The sequence below is a fragment of the Manis pentadactyla genome, chromosome 3, assembly GCF_030020395.1.
Source record: "Manis pentadactyla isolate mManPen7 chromosome 3, mManPen7.hap1, whole genome shotgun sequence".
Classification (NCBI taxonomy): Eukaryota; Metazoa; Chordata; class Mammalia; order Pholidota; family Manidae; genus Manis; species Manis pentadactyla.
Window position 1 is genome coordinate 202,493,225 of NC_080021.1, and position 25,079 is coordinate 202,518,303.

General features: G+C 53.5%; 1 protein-coding gene across 4 annotated transcripts in view; it reads left to right on the forward strand.

The window, feature by feature from the left end:
• Nucleotides 1-22,241, forward strand: part of COL27A1 (collagen type XXVII alpha 1 chain) — a 133,896-nt gene extending 111,655 nt beyond the window's left edge. For 3 of the 4 annotated variants that reach the window (XM_036915547.2, XM_036915550.2, XM_036915549.2), the window contains 21 exons: nucleotides 133-186; nucleotides 3,682-3,738; nucleotides 3,933-3,986; nucleotides 4,527-4,580; nucleotides 4,859-4,912; nucleotides 5,723-5,776; nucleotides 5,856-5,963; nucleotides 6,416-6,523; nucleotides 7,394-7,501; nucleotides 9,938-9,991; nucleotides 10,458-10,520; nucleotides 10,859-10,912; nucleotides 11,044-11,079; nucleotides 11,171-11,188; nucleotides 11,425-11,460; nucleotides 11,810-11,836; nucleotides 14,506-14,571; nucleotides 15,563-15,731; nucleotides 17,215-17,324; nucleotides 19,283-19,501; nucleotides 20,293-22,241. In XM_036915547.2, coding sequence (XP_036771442.2) covers nucleotides 133-186; nucleotides 3,682-3,738; nucleotides 3,933-3,986; nucleotides 4,527-4,580; nucleotides 4,859-4,912; nucleotides 5,723-5,776; nucleotides 5,856-5,963; nucleotides 6,416-6,523; nucleotides 7,394-7,501; nucleotides 9,938-9,991; nucleotides 10,458-10,520; nucleotides 10,859-10,912; nucleotides 11,044-11,079; nucleotides 11,171-11,188; nucleotides 11,425-11,460; nucleotides 11,810-11,836; nucleotides 14,506-14,571; nucleotides 15,563-15,731; nucleotides 17,215-17,324; nucleotides 19,283-19,501; nucleotides 20,293-20,439 — 1,650 coding nt within the window. In that variant the 3' untranslated portion in view covers nucleotides 20,440-22,241. Of the gene's footprint in view, nucleotides 1-132; nucleotides 187-3,681; nucleotides 3,739-3,932; nucleotides 3,987-4,526; nucleotides 4,581-4,858; nucleotides 4,913-5,722; nucleotides 5,777-5,855; nucleotides 5,964-6,415; nucleotides 6,524-7,393; nucleotides 7,502-9,937; nucleotides 9,992-10,457; nucleotides 10,521-10,858; nucleotides 10,913-11,043; nucleotides 11,080-11,170; nucleotides 11,189-11,293; nucleotides 11,461-11,809; nucleotides 11,837-14,505; nucleotides 14,572-15,562; nucleotides 15,732-17,214; nucleotides 17,325-19,282; nucleotides 19,502-20,292 lie in introns of those variants that run through there. The other variant, XM_036915554.2, reaches the window with a different exon arrangement.
• Nucleotides 22,242-25,079: the final 2,838 nt, after the last annotated feature.

Genomic DNA, 25,079 nt, shown 5'->3' on the forward strand with positions numbered 1-25,079 from the left:
CATAGCAAGTTGGGGCAGAGTCAGGACCCAGTCGCAGTAGTATCTCCATCTCTGAGTTCCTGTCCTTCATCACTTGTCCCTCCTGGGCCCCCTTCCCCATGATTTCACCTCCTGCCATCTTGTTTCCTGCAGGGACACAAAGGCACCATGGGACCCCTCGGACCTCCTGGACCAAAGGGCGAAAAGGTAGGTGTTCAGCGAGAAGGGGGGAAGCCCCTGCTCCCTCACCCCTGGGGCTGGCAGGGGCACGCCTGCGGCACTGTGGCCGGGGTAGCCCAGGAGGTTCGTGCGAGGCTCACCCCACTCCCACCATGGCTGTGCCCGGCAGGGAGCAGCCATTATGCCCACATTCCGCACAGATGCTGGGTGTCGTCCCTGTGCAGGCAGAGGATCAAAGACAGACACAGTTCCTGGCCTTCTGTGGCTTCCAGTCAAGCAGGGAAATGAACACGTCATGTAATGTCTAGAACGGTGCAGTTCCACCATCTACGTGAATGTGGGAAAGAAGCCTTGCTGGTGAATGAGATCACCCAGCGGGAGAAGGAGGGGGCTTAGTGCGGAGAGAGGCACGCCAGCATTTCATAGCCAGGAAGGAACCACTGAGGCAGAGGGAAGGCACGTCTGTTCCCCCTCCTTGGCTCCAGCTTTGGTAGGAGAGGAATTGCGAGGAGGAAACTTGCTGATGGTTACACTCTGCGCCACCATGCAGGTGGGGACGTGGGGAGCAGGGGCCCAAGGCCCTGGCACTGGGTCACATTCCAGGGCGCGTCAGCCTCCGGTCCTCCATCTGAGCGGCTCTGAGCCCTCCTTCCCTTCTCCCTCCTCCGTAAGGCTCTGCGGAGTGCCTCCTAGCAGGCGGCCCGCTGCTGTCCCCCTGTCCCCTGCCTCTCCGGCCCTCCTTTCTTTTGCCGAGTCAGCTCCCCGCTAACTACATCCCGCTGTCAGGGTGAATTACCCTGGCCTGGCTTGCTGTCCAGCTGGCCCCTTCCTCTCCTACTTGGACAACAGATCCGCAGGCTCTGACGCATCCCACAGGAAGCTGTGGGAAATACCACGCAGTCCCTGAGTCCCTCCTCAGCCCCGAGAGCCACTGCTGGCAAAGAAAGGGTTAACATGGACCTAACACAAGGGGGAGCCTCCACTCTGGGCTGTCTGCAGCTCCCAAAGCAGTCCCTGTGGCTGCTGAGAATGGGACCCTAACCCCAAATCTGCCCTAAGTCTGCTGTGGCCTTGGTTGGGACCCCAGGATTCCCTGGCCTTGAGGGCCTCCTCTGTTGAATGGGTGGGTGCCTTGGGAACTCGAGGCTAAGCAGGATATCACATATATGTCATCCAGATGCCTTTTCTGATATTAGTTCAGTCACTCATCCAGCTTTCCAACAGGTATTTATGGATTTATCATGATTTCCTGAATGTGTTCTTGGCACTAACTAGGGGCTGCAGAATGATGCTCTGAAGAACTAAAAAATAAGAATAATCACAGGAATGAGAGCCGATCACAAGCTGGATGGTGCCGGGAAGGGAGAGGGCAGGTCCTGGGGGAGAACCCCCCTAGCATGATGGCCAGGTGCAAAACTCTTTCCCCAGGATTTCCCCGAGATCCTCGTCAGGACCCCGGGAGAGAGGTGTCGGTACCCCACCCCACAGGTGGGGACACTGAGTCCCCACCATGCTGAGGGACTAGCTTAGGATCAGTGGCAGGGTGCCAGGTCCAGGACTCAGACTGTCTGATGCCAGGCCTTGCTTCCTTAGCCAGAACAGATGCCTGGATGGGCCAATAGGCTGTTCAACTTGGGAATTCCCTGTGGGTGGGGCACGTGTCTATAAAGGCAGTGGCCAGAGGGATGTGGAGATGGGGTGAAACTCTGGAAACAGTGAGAAGGGGGCAAAACGTCAGCTTTCTGGTGCTAAGAAAGTACATCCCCCAACATAGCCACAATGTTGCAGGGGAGGGAGAGATCTGGATAGCTGGCTTTTGGCCCAGACCACCCCTTGATTCCTGTGTGGCCTTGGCTAAAACACCCTTCCTTCCTTGGGCCTCAGTTTCCCCATCTGTAAAATGGGGCCAGTAGTCACAGCAGCATAGGGGTACCATATGGGGTCTATGAAACGTACCTCATGAAGTGTCTGCACATAGAACACACTGAGTAAACACTGCCCCCCAGTCCAGCTTCCGGCTGCCTCCCTCCGAGGTGGGACTGAATCCTGGAACAAAGAGCCAAAGAGAACAGCCAGGGAAGAGAGGGAATCCCTACCCCCTGGGCCACCACCCTGGGTACAACTGGTTCTAGGCTTCGTGCTGAGTCCCTCCCGCCTCCTGTCTCTGCCCACAGGAGCCACAGAGCCTGGGCTAAGGTGCAACTGCCAGCCCTCAGGGCTGGGACGGGCCCGGGAAAGGCTCCAGCCCCTCTCTCCCGCCTCTCAGGCCTCCCCTAAATTCCTGCTGGCAGTGAGGGGGCTCAGGGATCCCCTGGCTTGAGCCGCCTGCCCAGAATGCGCTCGCATGGGAGGTGACACCCCATGTCTGGGGCTGGAACGTTCTGAGCCCTGAGGTTCTGCCACTGGCTGTTCTGCTTACACCTTCCCCGGAGCTGGCACAGGGTGTCCAGCCACCTGTCCTGCAGGTGGGCCAGGGCCCGGGGTGGCCCAAGGACCTCCCCTGTAAACTCCGCTCCACTCCCAGTTCTGACTACATCTGTGTCACACGTCATCCCCGCTTTTGTAGCTATCGGTACAATTCTCCCGGCCGCCTGTGGAGCCCCACTGTGTGCAGTGGGGCGCTGACAGCTAAGGTGCCTTTTCTCACTGGATCCTCAGAGCAGCACGGCGAGGCATTACCATCCTGTTTTGTATGTAGAAAACTGTCTCATGGACAAGATGCCTGAGCTGGCCCACTGCTGAGGGCAACTGAGGGCAGCCCAGTGCCTTTTCTGGGACTCCCATGGAGGGCAGGTTCGTCCTAATGCTGGTGTTCAGCCCATTTTCAGCAAGGGTCAGAGAAAGGGACTTTTTATTTTTAATTGAGGGTTGAATAACTGAGCCGCTCCCATCATGCCTCTGTGCCTCAATATCCTCACCTGTGAAATGGGGAGAAGGGTATGGCCTGCTTCACAGGACCACTGGGGGACTCAGTGAGGGACTGTGCCTGGCCATGGCGGTGCCATGCATGCCAGCTGTTGCGATTATTGCCGCTCCCTGCTGAGCTCCAAGCAGGGCCTTGTGCATCATTTCATGGACTCGCCACCACTCCCCTTGATCCCTGTTATTCTCTTCACCCCACCTTACCCCCATTCCCCAGCTGAGAGAAAGAGCTTGGAGGTGGTGGGAAGGCGCCTGTGGAAGGTCTGAGCAGCTGGTCCTGTACAAAGCCAAGCATGACCTAGGCCCCTGCTCCAGGCTGCCTGGGTCCTACAGCCTGAGGGTGTCTGCCTGGGGCTACCTAGCCGGATGGAGGGCAAAGACCACTGTCTGTGTTCCACAGTCCCGGTCCCATGCCCAGGTCTGACTGTGACCTCACATCTGCCCTGTCCCTGTCTGGCCTCAGTCTTCCCATCTGTAACCCTAAGTAGGCTGGACTTCATCTCTCATGAAGGCTCTTTTGGCCTCAGTATAGAATGTCTGGAATTCCCAAAAGTCACCAGGAGCAGGAGGTGTGCCCTAAAGCTGGTTCTGCATCCACAGGGGGAGCAGGGCGAGGATGGCAAGTCTGAGGGGCCCCCCGGGCCACCTGGAGATCGGGTAAGTCCCTCCCCCTGCCTCAAACCTTCCCTCTCCAGAACCACAGCCAAGGTGGAGCCCTGGCCTCCTGCAGTGAGGAGGAAGGGAGGCTGGGCAAGGGGAGGCTGCTGCACGCTCCAGGGGGTGTGGCCAGTGAGGCCCAGGTCCAGCAACCCCTGCACCTGGTGGCATATTTTGTTGTTCTTGTCATTCAGGGCCCTGTGGGTGACCGAGGTGACCGTGGAGAACCAGGGGACCCTGGATACCCTGTAAGTATCAGAGCTTCTCGCTGCTGGCAGCATCAGGAGTGTTGTAAGAGGGCATTCCTCGGCCCCCCATTCCATGCAACCTGAATTCAGAATGCCCTTCACCAGGAGACGAGCCCTTCCTCCTACCAATGGTGCCCAGCTTGAAGCACAACCCCATGAAGGAGGGCTCAGGGCGCACTGCTACTGAGGGGAAAGGGTCCGAGACCTCTCCTGAGAGAGGAGGAGGAGGAGGCCAGGGAGACCCCTCCCTCTCAGGGCCCAGGATCCCCATCTGTGGACCAGGAACAGCTCTCTCAGCAGAAGCAGGAGACAGCCACTGGAAGCGTGCAGGCCCGCGCAGGGTTCCACTCGCCTCCTCCATCCTCCATGGCAGGGTCATAATCTCACCTATTTTGCAGATGGGGAGGCTGAGACTCGGGGGACAATGACATGTGGCTAGGAAGTACAAGGGCTTCTCAGGGCTCCTCCAGGTGGGAAGGTGCCCCGGCCCCCAGCCCCCTCCAGGATGGGTCCCCTCACCTGTCGCTCCTCGGCTTCCAGGGACAGGAGGGTGTACAAGGCCTGCGTGGGAATCCCGGCCAGCAGGGCCAACCCGTGAGTGGTGCTTCCTGTGCCCTCCCTGCACTGCCCTGAGGTGGGGTGGAGAAGCTGTGGGGGAATTAAGGAACGGGGCCCTTCAAAGCTTGAAGGGACCCTCCCTACAGGAGGGCTAGGGGAGCCCATTCTGGTTTCTCCTGCCCTGACCCTGGGGGCATCCCCAGAGCCTGCACCCCCAAACCCCTCCCCACCCCTCCCCCTCCAGGCGGAGACTGGCCTCCCTCCCCAGGAGAGAATCCTGGGGCTGCCTTGCGTCATCTCACCTTGGTTTGCAGGGGCATCTGGGACCCCGGGGGCGGCCGGGACCCAAAGGATCGAAAGGGGAAGAGGTAAGAGGGCTGGGTGTCCACAGGGAAGACTGAGGCCCCTGGAGGGGAGACTGGCCCAAGCACACACACGTGGGAGGCAGGGCTAGCCGGCCCTGAGACAGAAGGGGCCGCAGAGTGCCCTCTGGCCAAGGTTCCTTTCCTTCAAACAGCTCAGGAGGGGGTGGGATTAGGAGCCCGATTTGCAGGGCCTCCAGGAGGGGCACACCCTGGCTGCCATCAGCAGTGAGATTTGAACCCTGAGCAGTAAGATCCAAAGCCCACCTCTCTGTCTACCGTACTACAGGGTAGGAAGAGAGAACTCTGGGAGAAGTGAAGCGAGAGGCCCATAGGGAAAGAGAGGGACAGCGCGGCCTTGGACCCAGGGCTGGTGCCTCTGCCTTGCACCCAGGGCTGGATGAGCCGGCGCTGTCTTACTGTCTCAGCCCCTCAGGCATGCGCCTGTCCACCTGCACACCCAGCCCCCACCCTCATGGATAGCCACCCTCTTGAGGGTCAAATGGACCAGTCATCCCTGGGCTCAGGCCCCCACCAGGAAATTGTCAGTGCCTGAGCCTCTGCAGCACAGGGGCCCAGTCAGGGCCCAAGGTAGGGCCAGTGACATCCCAGCAGGCTCCAAGGTCAGTCCCCCCCCTGCACTTCCAGGCCAGGGCGCTGGGGCCCGTTTGCTGCTTCCCATGCCTGGGTCCAAGGAGAGGAGGGGCAGGGCCGAGCCACACGGGGGCCCATGGGCCTCTCAGTGTCCCCTTCCTGAGCTCCTGGGGTTCTGTACCTCTTGGCAGTACCTCTGTCACGTGCCCCTTGATTTTTCAGGGACCAAAGGGAAAGCAAGGCAAGGCTGGGGCCCCAGGACGGAGGGGGACCCAGGTGAGTGACCCGTGACTGCTCTCTCTGGCCCACCTTCTTGTCTCCCCGAAGCCCTTACCAGCTTCTCATGTACCCCTAGGGCCTGCAGGGGCTGCCGGGACCTCGGGGTGTGGTAGGGAGACAGGGCCCTGAGGGTGTCTCTGGACCAGATGGGCTTCCCGGCAGGGATGGTCAAGCAGGACTGCAGGTGAGCGGGACTTGGGGCTAACAGACAGTGTCTCCATTTGAGACAGGTGTGTGTGTGTGTGAGTGTGAGTGTGAGTGTGAGTGTGTGTGTGTGTGTGTGTTCAAGGGCGGGTTTGGAGACTTGGATGGGGCAGACCAACATATGCAGAAGTTTCCCGCATGGACATCACCTCATCCCTTGGGACCTAGGAGAGTAGTTCTTCTGACTGTTTTTCCATGCCAGCACCCAGAGGTCATCCCCTACCCAGTGGATGCAGCTTCTGGTTTTTAATGTCCCTCCCCTTCCCCAACTCGCCCTTGCCCTCTGGTCCCACTGTCCTCACACACAGGCAGTGTGACCCCCATCCTGGAATTGGGCCTCCTTCCCTCCAGCTCCCCCACAGTTCACCCAGGTTTTGAGGTTGCCTATTTCCTGAAACATGAGAGACCCTCCTTTGCCCTCTCTCTTTACAGGGGGAGCAGGGAGACGATGGGGACCCTGGCCCCATGGGCCCTGCTGGGAAGAGAGGAAGTCCAGGTGTGGCAGGCTTGCCTGGAGCACAGGGGCCACCGGGATTCAAGGTCAGGCACTTGTTACTCCGCTTACCCACACTTCTCCCTCTCTGCCTTGGTACTAACTATAACCATAGTAACTGTAGTGCTGACATGGACACCCATGTCCCTAGGCCTGTGCGAAAATGGAGTCCATGTTGGTGATGTTTCTCGAGGGTCCCTGCCCCAATCTTGAACCTGACTGAAAGGATAGCTTATCCAGGTAGCTATAAATACTGCCCCCTGCCAGGACCTTGAAACTGGCAACTCCTTGTTGGGTTGTCTGTGAGCGCCCTCTTGTGGACCTTTGTGGAACAACAGATGTTGCTTGCCGCTGAGGCCCACCTCCAAGGCATCTTTTTAGAAAGCTGACCAGAGTTGCCCGTGGGCGAGGCAGCCATGAAATAGCTGGAGTCCAGGGCCAGACACTGAAGGGAAGACTGAGGGGAATGAATCAGACATGGCTCTTGCCCTCCCTGAGCTCGGGGTTTAGTTGGAGAGAGGTTGGAACCTTCTGTGAGGACAGCAGGCAGAGGGACAGGGGACCTTGGCCCAGGGAGGATTTCAATGAGGAAAGAAGGGGAAGCAGCCTAGTCGTCAGGAGGAATAAGGTGAGCAGAGATGTGGAGGCGGGAACTGCACGGTCAGTTGGGCAGAAACAGTAAAGGAAGGGCAGTGTGGGAGAGTGGGGGGGAAATAGGACCTTGAGTGCCAAAAAAAGGAGAGACTTCCCTAGAAAGGAGGCTGAAATGCTCAGGCCCCACCAGGCCTACATCAAGCCTGGGCATCCTGAGCCCTCAACTGCCCTATGAAATCACAGTTCTGTCTTTCCTAGGTCCCCCTACCCTCCCCTAAAACCATTTCCTCTGTTGATTGGTCATTTTGGTGTGTTTCTTTAAGGGTGAAAGTGGGTTACCAGGGCAGCTGGGTCCCCCTGGCAAACGAGGGACAGAGGGCGGAACAGGGCTTCCCGGGAACCAGGGGGAGCCTGGATCCAAAGGCCAGCCGGTAAGTGAGGCCCAGGGAATACACAAGTTCACACACTCACGCACATACAAATACTCCTGCTCACACACGCACACACAGAGACCAAGCAGCCACCTGCCTGCTCTGTGACAGGGCAGAGCAACAACCTCTCTGGGTACCAGATGGCATTCTGCCTCCTCTGAGTGGAGTAGGTGGGAGGAAAAGCTGAGACATGAGATCTGAGTGGTTCCTTCAGAATAGGGAGAGGAGGACCGCAACCAGAACCCTAGAGAGCCCTTATGTGTATTTAAAGAAATTGAATCTATAGTTTAAAAAGCTTCTCGCAAAGAAAACTCCGGGCTCAGATGACTTCACCAATAAATTCTAGTAAATATTTGTGTCAGAAATAATACCACTTCTGCATAAACTCTTTCCAAAAACTGAAGAGGAGGGAATACTTGCCTGCACATTCTTTGAGGCTAGCATTATCCTGATGTCAAAGTCAGACAAGGATATTACAAGAAAAGAAAACTACAGACCAGTATACCTCATAAATACAGACACAAAAATTCTCTGTACAGTTTTAGAGAAATGTATCTGAGAACATATAAAGGAGACAGTATATCAAGATCAAGTGAAGTTTATCCCAGGAATGCAAGGATGGTATAACATTTGAAAATAAATCACTATAATTCACAGTTAACACAGTAAGAAAAGAAAATCCATTTGACCATCTCAGTGGATACAGGAAAAGCATTTGACAAAGTCCAACTCCATTTCTGATGAAAGCTCTCAACAAACTTGGTGTAGAAAGGAACTTCCTCCTCAACTACATCCAAATTTCCAAGTGTAGGTGTGAAAATGAAAGGAAGACCTCACTGACATGGCCTCGGGAGGCCAGCAGGAGGCGCTCTCATGCCCACTGCTCCTCAGTTGCAGACCCCACCAGACGGAAGAGCCACACAGCTTTGCCGGTCCATACTGTTTCAGCTACTTTACTATCCAGCAGGAGAAAAGGTTTCTGCCCCTTCCAGGCAACAGCCCGGCCAATGAGAGATTGTCACAACTCAGCCATTGAGAAGCCACTATAAGAGGAACTCCTGGTTTACTCCAATGGACTTTTGCCTAGAACAGCTCCTACAACTGAGCCCATTCATATAGAAAAGAGCATTCCTCTTCTTTGTTCTCCTGAATTGCCTATGGTTTCGCAGTAGCTTGCTTGTCCTGAATTACAATTCTTCGCTATTCCTGAGTAAGCTCATTTTTGCTGGTAAAATTTAAAAAAAGGGGGGGACTTCCTCAACTTAATGAAGGGAATCCATGAAAAACCTACAGTTAACATCATATTTAACAGTGGATGACTGAATGTTTCCTCCCGAAGAGCAGAAACGAGTCAGAGAGATCTGTGCTTACCGCTTCTTGAACATTGTACTGGCAGTTCTAGCCAATGTAGTTAAGGCAAAAAAAATAAATAAAAGGCATTCATATCAAAGAGAAAGAAGTGAAACTTTTCATTTGGGTCTGAAAGAATTGTCTATGTAGAAAATCCAGTGAGATCTATGATAAAGCTACTTGAATAAATGAGTTGAGCAAGATGGCAGGACACAAGCTCAATATTCACAAATGAATTCTATTTCTACAATAGCGAGAAGCAATCAGAATTTGAGATCTAAAAAGCAATACTATTTACAACATAAAAATATGAAATATTTAAAGATACATATGACAATGGGTGTGTAAGACATGTGCACTGAAAAACTACAAAGCATTGCTGAGATAAATTGAGAAAGACTTGTTTACTGTGTCCATTGGTCAAAAGACTCAATATAGTTAAAATGTCAGTTTTTCTCAGATTGGTCTATGGATTCAACATAAACCTCTTTGGCAAACAGTTGGGCAGTTTCTTTAAAAGTTAAGTGTATGCTCACCATGTAACCCAGGCCTCTGGTATCATTCACACCTGATCTGAATTTGGTGCACGTCACACAAATGCATCTATGTGACTTTGAGCAAGTTCTTGCCCTCTCTGAGCCTCAGTTTCCACATCTGTGGTCAGGGCATATTGTGCCTCCCTGGGCAGATATAGGAACATGCATGCCTGGTGGTGCCTGACACATAGCAGGCCCTCAGCTGATGGGGTTACTGTTGAGACCCATTCCTCTGCAGTCTTTGGGATGAGTTAGGAAGAGTCTGGAGGCCCTTTCATTCTCTTCACTGAGGACCTGGGATAGGAGATCCTGTGTGTTCTAGAGCATTTTTTGTGGATTCCCTGGGCTGCCTCTGCTTTCTCATCTGATGAAGGGCATAGGCTCCTGCCCCTCAGAGCCCAAGCTGACCTGATATCTAGTCTGTGATCTGATCACTTCATGTTGGAGTGGCCGCTGTCCCTGGAAAAAGGCAGGCTAGGGGTCCCAGGTGACTGGCCGGGCGTCCTTGTCCTGGCCCTTCTTGCCCCATCTCATGCTGTTCTCCCCACAGGGTGACCCTGGTGAAATGGGCTTCCCAGGAATGGCTGGCCTCTTTGGACCCAAGGTACAGATCCCCACTTCACACTGTTCCCCCTGGGGTCCCATCCATCCACCTGCTCGTTCATTTATTCATGTATTCCTTCAACAAATATTTCTTGAGCACTTGCAGTGTGGGCCGGGGGCTGGAACACAGCCAGACTCAAGCGTGAATGTCCTTGTCTTCCGGCCCCACAGTTTATCTGCTCTGTGTCTCAAGCAGGTTACTTTGTCTCTCCAAGTTTCAGTTTCCTCACCTATAAAATGGGCATAATAACAGTAGAGGGTTGTAATAAGTAAGACCAGAGGCATACACAGTATAGCAACAAGCCGGCATGCTGGTACCTGCCTAATAATTGTGGAGGTTTGTTAGTCTTCCTGGAGCCTCTCAGGTGCGGCCTCTCTCGACAGGGAGGGCAAAGGTTGGCCAGCCCCCAGGGGCAGAGCTGTGGGGGTAACCCTGACACAGACAGCCCTTCCTCTGCCTCCCACAGGGCCCCCCGGGAGACATCGGCTTCAAAGGCATCCAGGGCCCTCGGGGGCCTCCAGGCTTAATGGTGAGCCCCGGTCTGTCTGTCCCAGGGGGACAGCCACCCCAGGCCCCAAGCTGGCCAGCCGTCAGCAAGGTGGACGCAGGTCTTCCTCCTGCTCCTTCAGCCTTGAGCCCCCTGTGCCCACAGCCCCCCTTCCTGTGGCCACACCTTCACCTGCTCCCCTCCTGCACCCCTGTAGCCCACCCACAGAGCAGGGGCTCGGGAGGTCCATGGCCTGGCCCCGGCCTGTGGAGGGCTCCCTTCCACTCCCTTGGGGTCCCTCAGGCTGCCCTCTGTCTGCCTGTCCCTGTGACTCTGTTCCCCAGGCCCTGAGGACACACAGGCTTTTCTCTCTGCTTTAGGGAAATGAAGGCATCATCGGGCCCCTCGGAATCCTGGGACCTTCGGGACACCTGGTATGTGCAGGGGGCTGCCCAGAAAGACTGCTGGGCAAGATTGTCTCTGTGACCCAGGGCGTCTGAGCCTGTTTGCCCGTCTGGGAAGAGTCTGAGCTGCCTCTCACTGGGCCATGATTTATTACACACAGGGTCCAAAGGGCAACAAAGGCAGCCGAGGGGACTTGGTGAGTGGACGGGCTGGAGGGCAGTGCCAGGGGATGGGCAGGGCTCAGCCCGGTCCCCTAACTCTCTCTCCCTGCTTCTGTCTCCCTCTAGGGATTGCAAGGTCCGAGGGTGAGTGGGCTGGGGTAGGTGGGGGAGTGGGTGGGGATGGGCCTTCTGGGTTCCCTGCCCATGACTGCTGATGACCTGGACGTGTTCTTTCCCTCTGGACCTCAGTCTTCCCATCTGTACTCATGATCCCTGGGGCACCTGAGTCCCTGGGTCTCCGGTTGCCTGGAAGAGGCCTGGGGAGGGGAAGATGGAAGGCCTTTGAGCAGGGCCTCATTGTTGTTCTCCTCTTCCTCCAGGGTCCTCCTGGTCCCAGAGGACAGCCCGGCCCACCGGTAGGTAACTTTGCTCAGTGCCCCTTGAACCCCGGGGCAGGGGGTGGGGTTCCTTTGAATGAAGCCCAAGGCTTTGCCAGCAGATGCTTGTCTTGGCCCTGACCTCACAGGACTTGCCACCTTCCTGCAGCCCACACACTTCCAGGAGAGTGTACACCGGCCCCAGGGGGTCGAGATTCCTGGGAGAGTATAGACTGGCCCTGGCAAGACCAGGCCTCCAGGCTAGCAGAGGCCACCTTGCTGGGTCCCCTATGCCCCAAAGCCCAGTAGCCCCTGCAGTCTCCTGACAGCCCCTGGGACTCCAGCACTCAGTCCTTACCAAATACCCACCCAGCCTCTTCTTTTGCAGGGTCCTCTGGGGAGCCCTGTTCACTTTGTAAGTTGGAGAACTTTCTCTTTTACTTACTTGGGGTAACACCTGGGGTGAGGGTGGAGGTGGCAAGCCGACCCCTCTCTGGCCACAGTGGCAAGAATCCTAAGCTAGGCCCAGAGATGCCCATGTCCTCTGGTCACTCCGTACTAGACCCTGAACCCTGAAGCAGCAGAAAGGGCCCTGGACCAGGGGCAGGAAGCCCAGGTTGCAGCCAAGATGCGCCCCTGTGAGCCCAGGAAGACACTGCAATGCCTGGTGTACTCCGTATAGATCAGCTGATTGCTGAGGGTCTAAATAGGTTCTGGTACCGATTCCAGTGTTGGAGGCAGGGGTGTTTCCCACCCCAGCAAGCTATTCTCGGGACACCAGTTCAGTGTCCTAAGATTCAGCTCAACTCTGACAGCATCTACCTAGAGATAGCATCCGATTCCAGAGGTTAAGGCCTCACTCCCACAAGACTGCCCCACACCTTCAGAGGCGCCATCTGCAAGGCTACAAGGTTGCCTGTGCTTCTGACCGACTGACTATAAATGGGAGGCTCCCACAACCCTCTCCTCAGGTTTCGTTGATTTGCTAGCACAACTCACAGAACTCAGAAATGTTCTATTTACTAGATTACCAGTTTATTATAAAAGGATATAACTCAGGAACAGCCAGATGAAGAGATACACAGGGCAAGGCCTAGGGAAAGGGCGTGGGGCTTCTGCCCTCTTGCGGTGGCACGCACCACTCTCTCCAAACCTCATGTTCCGGAACCCGGAAGCTCTCCGAATTGTCTTTTGGCTCTTTTATGGAGGCTGCATTACATAGGTATGGCTGATGAAGTCATTGGCCATTGCTGGTCAATTCAACCTCTAGCCCCTCCCCCTTCCCCCAAGGTGGAGGGTGGGGGGTACTAAAAGTTCCAACCCTCTAATCATACGGTCGCTTCCTCTGGCAATCAGTCCCCACAGATTACCTTCCAAAAGTCATTTCATTCTTGTAACAAAAAACAGCTTTAAGGCTCTTCTCACAGAAATTCCAAAGGTTTTAGGGAGCACTATGCCAGGAGTAGGGATCAAAGACAGAATATATATTTCTTATTATAAATCACATCACAGGGACCCTGTTTCAGACTGCGTCCAAAGAGGGTGGGGCACATGAGCAGGCTGCGGCCCTGCTTTCCTCCCAGTCCGAGAGCACGGCCCCCTCCCAGCCCTCTGATCAGTCCTTCCCCGGTTGACTTAGAATCTGGCCCTGACAGTGTGCGAGGGAATGGCCAGGGGAAAGACCGAATGGAGCAGGAGCCCTTGGGCCACGAACCGCTCCGAGTCTGTCCTTCTCATCTCTCAGCCTCTCACTGTCCGTCCTTCTGCACCATCCACAAAAATGGAATGCCAGCCCTGGCCTTTCCCTCTACACTCTTCCCTAGTCCTTCTCGTCAATAAGGAAGCTGGCTCCGGGAAAGGGAGAGATCCAGGGAAAGCTCTTTCCCTCCAAAAGATGGAAAATTAGAGGGTTTTGAATTTTCCGAATGATAGCTTCTATAGTGAATGCTTATTACATGCCGGACACTGCTAGGAGTGCTTTCATGTATTAACTCATACATTCCTCCTAGCAGTTCTGAGTTTTATTTTCAAGCCCATTCTCTCAGGAGGAGAACTAAGGCAGAGGCAGGCCAAGCGGCTTGCCCAGACCATGCAGGTGGCAAGTGCAAGGCTGAGATCTGAACTTGAGAAGTACCTCCAGAGTCCTGGCTCCACACCCCAGTCTCTCAGATTCTTGCCCTCGCTATTTTCACAGCAAGACCTCAGCTATGCTTCTGGCAAGCCCAGTACTAGGGTTGGAGGTACAAGTGTGCATTAGACAATTGCAGTGCAAGCGAAAGGAGAAACCCAGGGACTGTGGGAATATAAAGGAAAGGAACAGCACCCAGCTTGGGGGCAGAAACATCAGGAAAGAGTCCCTGGGAGCTGACATCTACAGGTTGAGTATAGGGCAGGGTTTCTCAGTGGCAGCACTATTGACATTTGGGACCAGGTGATTCTTTGCTGTGAGTGATTGTCTGGTGCCTTGTACAATGTGTTTAGGCTTCCCTATCCTCCACCCACTAGATGCCTGTAGCACCCCCTCTGGTTGTGACAGTCAAGATTGTCTTGAGATATTCTCAAGTGTCCCCTAGGGGGCAACATCATCCCTGGCTGAGAACCAATGGAATTAGGCGCCAGCCAAATGGAACATTACCCAGCAGGAAGAGTGTTCCAGGCCATGGGAGCAGCATGTGCAAAGGCCCTGTGGCTGGGTAGACTGTGGCACTTAGGAACTTAGAATAACAATAATAAAAAAAAGAAGTACAGTACTGTGTCTGGTGAATAGAACAAAGGCGGGAGAGAAAAGAGGCAGGGCCATAGCCATGGCACTCAGGCTGGGTCTTACAACCATACTGAGTTTAGACTTAATCCTGAGGGTAGCGAAGAGCTATCCCAGTGACTAGGGGAAAGAGAATGAAAGGATCAGCTCCGATTCTGTTAGGGAAGGAAGGGCAGAGGGTTCCACAGAAGGCACGTGGTTTTGCCATGATCCTGGGAGGAAGGTGGAGTGGAAGCGCTCCTGCTCAGACCCTGGGGCTCCAACTTGGTGGGTCTGGAGGCCTTTGGGGGCAGTACCCAACATCCTGTCTTCTCCTTGCACAGCAACAAGATGACCTTGGGGCAGCTTTTCAGACATGGATGGACACTAATGGAGCACTGAGAACAGAGGTACCATCAGGACCCCTGCCCGCTTGGGATCCCTTCCTGGGAGAAACAGAGATAATGGCCCATGTGTGGCTAATGGCCTCCATGTGGCCTGCACCAAGCATTTCATAGCCCTTGATGGCCTCTCACAACCACAGATTGGGAAGCGGTTTGTGCTCAGGCTCAAAGTAGACAGTCATGAATCCAAGATTGCACAGCCAGTGCAAGCCAGAGCGGGGCCAGAAATGGGCCCTGAGCTCCTTTGCTTTCCTCCAAGTCCCTCTCAGGGTCTCTGTTCTTGCTGGCCTGAGTCAGGAAGAGATGCTCACCTGAGCCCAGAGCCCACGGCAGCTTCCTGAACCATGGCTCAGCCCCATAATCCTCCAGGAGCAGGAAGATCACGGTCAGCTCACAGGGCTCTGCTAATCCTGTGGCCTGTGGTCAACTCATCTGCAAGATTCCAGGCTGAGGTGGCACTCCGGTGTCCTCTAGCCGAGCCCCCATTAGGAGTGCCCTTTGCTGCTTTGGCCCACCCCCTGATGGCGAGCTCACCACCACCCAGCTCAGACCTCCTACTGGCATTTCCATGTGTTCCCTGAGCTGAGCTGGATGCTGGGGAGAGTCGATGCCAAGTCAACTCTCTCAGGGCTCACACTCCAGGGGAAAGGATGACACAGAGGGCCTGTTATCTTCCTTCTGTCCAGGGCAGTCAGTGGAAAGACCTCCACTGGCCCCTTCTGGAGGGACACAGGGCCACTCCCTAGTGTCCCGCACCAGAGACCAGGCTGACTCTCCACTGCCTTCAAGCCTCCACGTCCTTGTGGCAGCCCCACCCCCTGCAGGGACCCATTTCTTTATCTGTTAAGTGGAGGGAGACCCAACCCCTGCCCCCTGCCCCTGCCCCTGCAAACTCAGGGCTGTCTCCCAAGTAGCAAGAACCTGGGGCTGTGGAGGCTCAGGCCTTGGGCTGGGCTGGGACTTCAGGAGGCTGATGGCCACCCTCTCTCCTCAACAGGGTTACAGCCATCCGGACCGGCTGGTGCTAGACCAGGGAGGGGAGATCTTTAAAACCTTACACTACCTCAGCAACCTCATCCAGAGCATTAAGACGCCCCTGGGCACCAAAGAGAACCCCGCCCGGGTCTGCCGGGACCTCATGGACTGTGAGCAGAAGATGATGGATGGTATGAGGGTCTATGGGGTCTGAGAAGAAGGCTTCCTGCCCCAGGAGTGGGACAGGCTGGGCAGAGGAATTCCAGGAGTGGAGAGATAGAGCACTGGAGTCTCCACTCATCTGGGCCTATTTTCTGTCCTCAGGGAGATAGACGTGTGGGCCGTCATTTATTCACTCAGCAGGCACTAAGCCTCACAGTATGTCAGGTCTTGGGCTCCCTGGAGTGTGGGGCTATAGTGGGAAACGCAGAGCGGTGGTTCCAGCCTTCCAGAGCCCACAGATCCGCACACTGCGGCGACCATTTCAGAGCAACACAACAAGAGCTTTGGCAGAAAAAGCCCCCAAGGGCCAGGAGGGGGACCCCATCACGGCTTTCCTGAGAGCCAGGATGTCCCGCTTTCCTGTCGGCACCTCACCCAACTCTCTCTGGACCCTCTCTGTGATCTGATATGCTACTGTGGAAGGCCGCAGATTTGGAGGCAAACAGACTTGAGTTTGAAAATCGGCCCGATGTCTGACCAGCTCTGTGAGTCAGGGCAAGCTGCGGCCCCACTCGGAGCCACTTTTCCTCCTGTTGCCCAAGAAGGTGGATTGGTGGCCATTGTCCCACTCTTCCAGATGCAGGGTCTCTTTCCTTCGGCTCCCTTGGTACCAGTGGGGAAGCCAGATGCCAGCAGAGGTGCCTGGCTGATGGGGTGGAAGCCTTGACTCCCACCCCCTGGGGCAAGCCCTAGGAGGATCGCTAGCCTGGTGGAGAACCATTCAACTAGGTGACCCCTAAATCCCCTAGACAAGTGGCTCTGCTTCTCTCAACTTCAGTTGGCCCTTCTGTGAAATGAACACTTCCCACTAGCAACACTGGTAAGCCCTCAGTCTTGTGGCCCCTCCAGGGGGTTTCTGCCAGCTGTGGGCTCTGCCCACAGGCCTTCCTTCCATCTGTTAAAAAAAAAAAAGCCACAGGCCCAAAGATGGAGTCATTCATGTTAATGGCCCTGTGTCAGCAAACCAAGACCTCCTACCTAAGCAAACTGCAGTTTCAGCCCCCCAGAATGTAGGAACCTTTAATCAGTCAATATGGAATTCCCTGGTCAGCACTAGGAAATGTCCTGAGACCCCTTCTGCTTCCGTAAGGGGGCGACCTTGCCAAAAACAATGGATTCTTTGCTTATAATTTCCTTTCTCCTCTCTCTCTCTGCCTTTAAAAACCTTTCTTTTTGCAGCTCCAGGGAGCATCTCTCTACTTGCTGGATGGCATGCTGCCTAATTCATGAATTGCTTACTAGCGCCAATTAGATCTTCTAGGTCTTCAGATTTACTTGGTTGAATTTTGTTCTGTAACACATCTCTGTGGCACATGGAATCCCTTTTCTGCTCCCTCTCGCCGACTTCATGCTCAACTGGGGCTCAGTGGGTCATAAGGGGTCTACCTACAGAACTAAGCTCTGGGTGCCTCCCCACATAATACAATACCCCCCATTCCATGCTGCCTGCAGGTACCTACTGGGTGGATCCAAACCTCGGCTGCTCGTCCGACACCATCGAAGTCTCCTGCAACTTCACACATGGTGGGCAGACATGCCTCAAGCCCATTACCACCTCTAAGGTACCATCTGCTCCCCACGGCTACCCCCACAATCTGCTCTACCCCCACCCTGTTCTGGGCCTGAGTGCACTTAGGTTTTGGTCTGAGCCTTGACTGTCTTGCTGCATGGCCTTGGGAAGGCATCCTTTCTTTCTGAACCTGTTTCCTCATCTGTACACTGGGGAAGAATTATTCTAAATCTGTGGTTTCCAAACCCTTTCGAGTTGCTTGACACTGATGGTGTTTTCCTCAAATATCTAATATCTAAAACAGCGTAGTTGGCTATGCTGGCCTGGCTTAGAGAACCATGGTCCATCAACATGAGATAAGTCTGTGTAATGCTCACCTGGGATGTGCTGTCAGAGCGGAGCATGCAGAGCAACAGCCAGCGTCCACTGCCTGCTGACCACACATGTGTCTCTGGGCTGAGCTTCAGGTGGCTCAACAGCAAACCAAGGCAGGAAGTGGCGGTAGGGCATGGCCACTCCCCCACGCAGGGGCCCTCAGGAGTGTGGGCCTGAAGTTGCAGAAGTCCTCCACATGGGACAATTCATGCTGCAGCAGAGGCAGGGACCCCAGAAACCCTTGCATCCCATCCCATCAGTCCCCTGGGGAGGCTTCAAGAGGTGCCCTGTGCTGACCACATCAGACCCAGAGTTTGAGAATCTCTAGGCATACCAGCTGGTCCTCTAGTCTTTGTTGGGTCCCTGCCATGTGCCAGCGAAGGTGCTGGGATTCAACAGGAAATATAGCAGCCTCGCCACTGCCCACCGAGCCAGAGCTCACGGCCCAGCAGGCCCTTTTCCCGGTGACTCTCTGACTCTGAGGTTTGGGGGCCACATAGCAAACCCTCCTGGCAGGGGGACAAGGCCAGAGCTGCCACCTGGGTTGGTGGCATGTCTGCCCATCCGGGTCCCTCCCCATCCAGAACATTGAACCACTGTTTTGTGCAGGTCTCACCCTATCATCACCAGTGTCATGGCTGGGCCAGCCCTTGTGCTTCTTACTGTGATTGCAAGATGCCCTTTGTCAGTAACCATCAGGAAACTGATAAAATGAAGGTTTATTACTTAAAGGACTCAGAAGTTATGCAACACTTGGGGCCACACTGCGAGGTCAATGTAGAGAGCAAGAGACAGCATGCACAGCCCTGGGGTTCTGCTTTTATTTGGGTGGAGGGTGGAGCCTAGGGTTTCCCTGGCTCATTCTGTATTGGTGAATTTAAACAGTAGAGCAGGAATTTAAAGTGTGGGATGAGACAAACAAGTGGCCCGAATGGTCTGTTATCACAATCAACCAAGATCCTAAAACAGAGGAGCCTCAGGAGTGGGGGGCGGCCTGGCTCTTTACAGTCATGAGGTTGGCAAGGTGTTCTTTTCAAATAGCCCTCTTTGAAGTGGATACCTCTGAGAAGTTTAAGTCAGGCACTTGCACTGCAAAAAAGAGAAAATCCATTTACATTGCTAAAGCCATAAATTCTGTCCTACTGTTCATTGTCAGGTCAGCCATTTCAAGTACCACCTCCCCCACCTCACTCACCATCCCAATCTTGGGGCTTAGAAAGGGTGGGGAAGCTACTTCTCATTTCCTCTGAACTCCAAGGGCCTTTTGATCTTGGACAAGGTCCTCTTCTTCTCTTGGCCTCTGGATCCCAGCTCAGCTCCTAAGGGCCTTTCCCCCTTCCTGCCCGCCACCACCACCACCACCCAATGGGCACACTGTATCAGCCCTGGAAGCTTTGGCTCTGGAGTCAGGCAGTTCTTGGTTTCTTTCTCCTACTTGTTATTTGCTGGCTGTGTGGCCAGCTCATACAGATATCAATTTCCCTGTGTTTCAAGTAGACCCACGTCTGGGAGAATGGTTGGGAAGTGCTTACCAGGAAAGGGTTTATCCCTGCACCCTCCAGAGAGAGGTGAGGTCTTCTGAGAGCTGTGGGCAGCCCGACCTGACCCTCCCTCACTGCTGTATCTCTTCTGTAGGTTGAGTTTGCCATCAGCCGGGTCCAGATGAATTTTCTGCACCTGCTAAGCTCTGAGGTGACACAGCATATCACCATCCACTGCCTTAACATGACTGTGTGGCAGGAGGGCACCAGGCAGACCCCAGCCAAGCAGGCTGTGCGCTTCCGGGCCTGGAATGGGCAGATCTTTGAAGCTGGGGGTCAGTTCAGACCAGAAGTGTCAATGGATGGCTGCAAGGTAACAGTAACACTTGGAGCCCCTCATAGGTCCCTCATCCATGGACAGATGGATGTATTTATACTCTAATATATTAGTATGATATATGTAATTTTTATCTTTGTGTAATAATTTTATAGTAATAGTTTTATAAAATTCCTTTTATTATTTTCCCTCTGGGAAACTTCTGAGGGAAGATCTTGGTTGGTAAAAATTCTACAGACTTGTAGATTCTGTACTTATTTGCAAGGCTACTTACAGGAGGATGTGTTTCTACTCTTCTCTCTGCCTCCACCTTAGCCAGGGTAATTTCTTCTCCTAACATTTTTGGTTATTGTCAGATGCCTAAAATGGTGGGTTGTCAGGGGAGGGGAAGTCAGCAAGTTATTTTTTTTTTAAGTTTCACAACAGTAAATAAAACTGTAATATACAATGGTAGTGAGGATGTGTGGAAACCAACACTGTCACACAAAACTATTTGGAAAAACTTTAATTGGTAGGGGCTTTCAGGACAGCATATATATCCCATATATAGCCAAAGCCTTAGAAATGTACCTACCCTTTGATCCACAAAATCTACTTCTAGAATTAAGAGTGTCTGCAAGAGTTTAACCGTAATGATCTTCATTACAACATTACTTATAAGAATAAAATAGTAGAAGTAATCTAAGTGGACAAATATTGGTCATTGCTATAGTGTAATACCATGTGGCTGTTAAAATTGTGAGGAAAGGCAATGGGGAAATAAACACACTTGACATATGATGAGGACCATCATGGCCATAGGTATTTGCTTTTCCTTCTGACCTCAGGTCCAGGATGGCCACTGGCATCAGACACTCTTCACCTTCCGGACCCAGGACCCCCAGCAGCTGCCCATTGTCGGTGTGGACAACCTCCCTCCTGCCTCATCAGGGAAGCAGTACCGCCTGGAAGTTGGACCTGCATGCTTCCTCTGACCTCTGACCTCCTGGCTCCTCTAGGCCTCCAGGGGAAGGGAAGAGGAGGAGGAGGCAAAGGGAGGGTCCCTAGGGGCAGGTAGGCTCAGGAGAGGCAGCTCACCTGCCCAGTGATCCCTGGGCAGGCCCTAGCCGTTGTCTGCTCAGTAAAAGTGGCTGAGGGGGCAGGGTAGCAGGGAACAGGGTGTCTGTGACAACAGCTGATCCCAGCTTAGCCCGAAAGACCAACCAAAGAGCCAGCCGGAGCAAGCTGGACCTGCAACCCGCCTGAGCCCCGCAGCCTAACTCCCAGCTCTGCGGCCACCCCCTTCCCTCTCCAGCTTCCTGCGCAGAGAGCCCCGTGTTCCAGTCAGCTTGAGGGGAGGGGGCATCTCATCAGCTGGTCCCTGCCCGGGGGCTTTGATGTGCAATATTAGAGAGGAAACATGAAAAAAGGAGAAAAGTGAAAGAAGAAGTATATATATTTTATTTAAACACAAAGAAGGTGCATTACTATGTTTTTCACCTGGGAAGAGGTGAGAGGGTGAGAAAGAGCAGCCAGAGGGTGGGAAGCGACGGAGCCGAGAGGGAGAAGCGAGATCCTTGGGGCTGGGGGTGCCCACGTTTGCTACCTCCCACTGTGAAATTGCCGGTGCTCGCAGTTGTCTCACAGCGTATGTGATTCTTAAGGGAAGAAAAAAAGCCTATTTAAGATTCGGAAGGTGCTACCATTTTTACCACAGACTTTGAGGAACCTTTCTTGTTGTGGGGTATCGTCCACATTTTTCTCTCTCCTCCCAACGATGAAGTGTGGGGAATTTTTTAATTTTCCTAGTATCACCCTGTGCTCATCAGGTAATCTACGAAAGGGGGAGCAGGGGAGAAAAAAAAGCAAAGAATAAAAACAAAAAACACCTACCACAAACAGAAAGATTTACCTTTTAACTTATGGACATTGACATGTGTGTCCTCTTAAGGCAGGGGGAGGCCTGAGTGTGAAGGGTTTTGACTGGGCCTTTCGTGGTCCTAGGAGGGCAGTTAGCCTTGTCTTGGGGAGCGGTGGTGTTCAATCTAGACTGTAGCGTCCTGGGAGAAGCCTTGACCCTGAAGAAACCAGGACCAGAGCAGTGCTGGGTCAGGGCTGGCCTTGTAGGTGGAGTGTAAATAGGAAGCGGCTCATGAAGCCACATACCAGCCCGAAGGTCCTTCCCTCCGGGAGCGTGTCCTTCCAAGCGTCGGGCGTCCCTTGCTTGTTCATTGTCTTTACATCCGGAGAAACTCAGTGTCTTTAGCTCCAAGTATAAATGTGGGCTGAGGAAAAGGAAGAATTATGGGAATCTCAGCATGGTAGGGGATAGTCAGTGAAATCTGAATTGTCCTGTATCAGAGAACCAGTCAGCACCCAGGTTGGATTTTGAGGTAAACTATGGAGTTATTTTTATAAAGGGGAAATTTTATGTGAAAGTGTATTTGTGTCTTATTTTCTCCCCACTAAAGTTGTGTCTCTTTGGGAATTGGCTTTGATTTTCATTATTTAATACCTCACTCTGGCCCACCCTCCCCACTGGCCATTTCCTCTGTCCCCACCCTCCGGCCCAGCCCCGGCCCTCCCCGTGGAAGTGCATGTTTGTAGCAGCTCGGGCCTCATCTCAGTGCTAGGTTTCCGCACACCGCCAGTCTCCACCTGGTCTCTGTCTCTCTTGTTCTTGGTTTCTTTATTCTGTCCTCGTTTTTTGTCTCTGTCCACATGTCAGTGTGTTAAAACCCCAGTGGATTTCGTTTCTCCTTTTCCCTTCTGGATTTTAATAAATATTTAAAACTGAGGCAATGGAATGATGCATCTGTGGCCGAGTGCTTCTTTGAAAATTCAGGAGGGGACTTTCTGGCAGGGCTGGGGGATGGGAAGAAGATGCTCAAAGGATGCAGCTTCTCCCACAGAAGGGGAGCAGGGAGAGATATGGTTGGGGGAATGGCATTAAAGATGAGAGGGTCCAGGCAAGTGCCGACCCGAGGTCACCTGGTGAGGCCAAGGGAAAGCTGATTCCAACTCAAGACGGCCGACAGTGCCATCTTGCACATGAGACCAGCGTGGGCCCCCACACCCCAACCCCCGGGGGACAGCAGAACCTGCAGCACCTGGGAGCTGGTTACAAATGCAAATTTTCAACCCCATGGCAAACCAACTGAATCCCCAACCACGAGGGTGGGGTGCAGCCATCTGGGTCTTAACAAGCCTCCCTGGGGATTCTAGGACATGATCAAGTCCCAAGAATCATGGCCCTACACTATTGCCTAAATCTGGAAAATGGTTTTCCAGCACTGGAGATAAAACTTGGAAATGAGATAAAAATGTTCTTTTAATTTCCTTGATAATCAAATGAAATCGAGGCAGAATGGCCCATTTCCTGAATCATTTCCTGAGGTCTGCAGTATATTGGCACCCTCACAGGGTTTGCCCAGTTGCTCCATCATGCTTCCCATTTGACTGATGGGAAAGTTCCATTATTTTAATGTTTGTTTTCCCACAGAATGCTCTCTGAGGGCTACTGAAGCCACAGAGTACAGCACGTTGAAGGCACTCAAACTTGTTGAACAATTGCTTGCTGGAATGTTCCATCTTCATTTCCTCAGCACACATGTATCAGCCGCACCTTCCCTGTGTCAAGCCATGTGTGGGCACCAGAATCACAGGCACGGATCTGAGCGCGCCTGAGGGGCTCTGAGTCTGGTGGAAGCTTCTGGAGGGGTTGGACCTTGCGTGGGTAAGGGTTCGGAAAGAGAAAGAGCAGGCCAGGTATGAGGGGGCCAAAGGGTCACAGCTGATGTGTCTCACTAGGAGGAGGATGGTCAGGAGGTGACACTATATTAATCAGGATCTCCAGAGAAACAGTTAATAGGGTGTGGGGAGGTGGTGGCAGGCAGGGTGGAGGGGGGTGGATATAAAGAGATTTATTATAAGAAATTGGCTTGGGTGATTAGGCTGGCTGGTGAATCCCAAAATCTTCAGAGTGAGCTGCTAAGACCAAGTCCCACAAGAGCTGATGGTGTAGTTCTAGTCCGAAGGCTGGCAGTCTTGAGACCCAGGCAGAACTGGTGTTTCAGTTCATGTCTGAGGGCCAGGGAAGTCTGATGTCCATCTCAGCAGTCAGGCAGGAGAAATTCTCTCTTACTCAGCCTTTAAAGTATATTCATGCCTTCAACAGATTAGGTGTGGCCCACCCACATTTGGGAGGACAATCTGTTCTACATAGTGAACCATTCAAATGTTCATTGCATCCAAAAACACCCTCATGGACACACCCAGAATGTTTGACCAAATATGTGTGCACCCCATGGCCCAGTTAAATTGACACAAAAACTTAGCCATCATAAGCTGAGGCTTAGAATGAACAGAAGTTGGCCTGATGGGGAAGGGCGGTGGGGGAGGGAACGACACCTGCCAAGGCCAGAAGTAGAGGGAGCATGCACATTTGTGACAGTAAGTAGTTCAAAGCAATGCCACAGGGGAGGGCATGGGAAGGCTGGGAATAGGACAAGCCACAGGCTTGCAGGGGACAGCAGGGTTTGGGTTGGCCAAGTTAGGTTTGCTCTGCAATGGGGCTTGAGTGGAGCTGTCCAGCAGGCAGCTGGCTCAGCTGGGAGGCCAGGAAACGTCTGCGCCACAGAACTCCACAGGGGTCAGCAGCATCTGCGTGGCCTTGAAGACGGGAGGGGATGAGAGAGAAGAAAGAAGAGCCAGAGGGGAAAGAGAAGAGAGGCTCTGTTAAAACAGAATCACTCACAACTCAGCCCGTCCACCTTCCAGAGGAGCCCCTGTGACCTGGCCAGTGAAGCCACGGAAGCTGGGCCAGCTCCTTCCCAGCACAGACGGGTAGGTTTGAGGGGACAAAGGCAGCTTTTCCCAGGCTGGCAGCACCTGAAATTCCCAATCCCACATTACACAACCGAGTGTCAGGAAACAGCCAGGGTGGACTTTCCCTAGGCACTGCCACCTTCCAGGGAAAACCCAGGTCCACTGGTGTTTGCTCTGTCCACAGCGAATGGAGCCCCAGCCATGGACGGCCAGCAGCCCACTGCTAGGAAAGCGAGGGAGGGGCAGGCAAGAAGGGAAGAGGCTGGCAGGTAGATTCCAGTCCCAACTTCCCGACTGGGGCATGGTCTTGGGTGGGTCGTTCCCTCTCTCTGGGCTTCAGTTTCTCCCTCCTCAAAATGGGGGTGACATGCCCTACCTGCTTGCCAACCACAGACAGGGTGATTGCTCAATAATAGTAGGATGAATCACATGGAAATGAATGATTTTTCAACTACTTTTTGAAGTTTCATACAGTTCAACTTGGTAATAGTATCATTAGAAATAACAGCAGCTATGATTTATTGCGTACTGTGAGCCAGGGGCACTGTTGAAGGTGATGGGTTTTCATCTCACACACAGACTTTTGAGACCTGTGTTCTCGCGCTGGCTCTTTAGATGAGGGAACTAAAGTCAAAAGAGGTCACGTAAGTTGCCCAAGATCACAAAACAGGATGTGAATTTGAGCAAATCTTTTTGGCTGTTTCCTAAGCGCGGTCACAAGGTTCCCGGTTTGGACTGTTTGCTCTGGCTCTGCTAATGTACCCTTCATAGTTGTTCATGTAGAAGATCACAAAAGTCATCAGACACA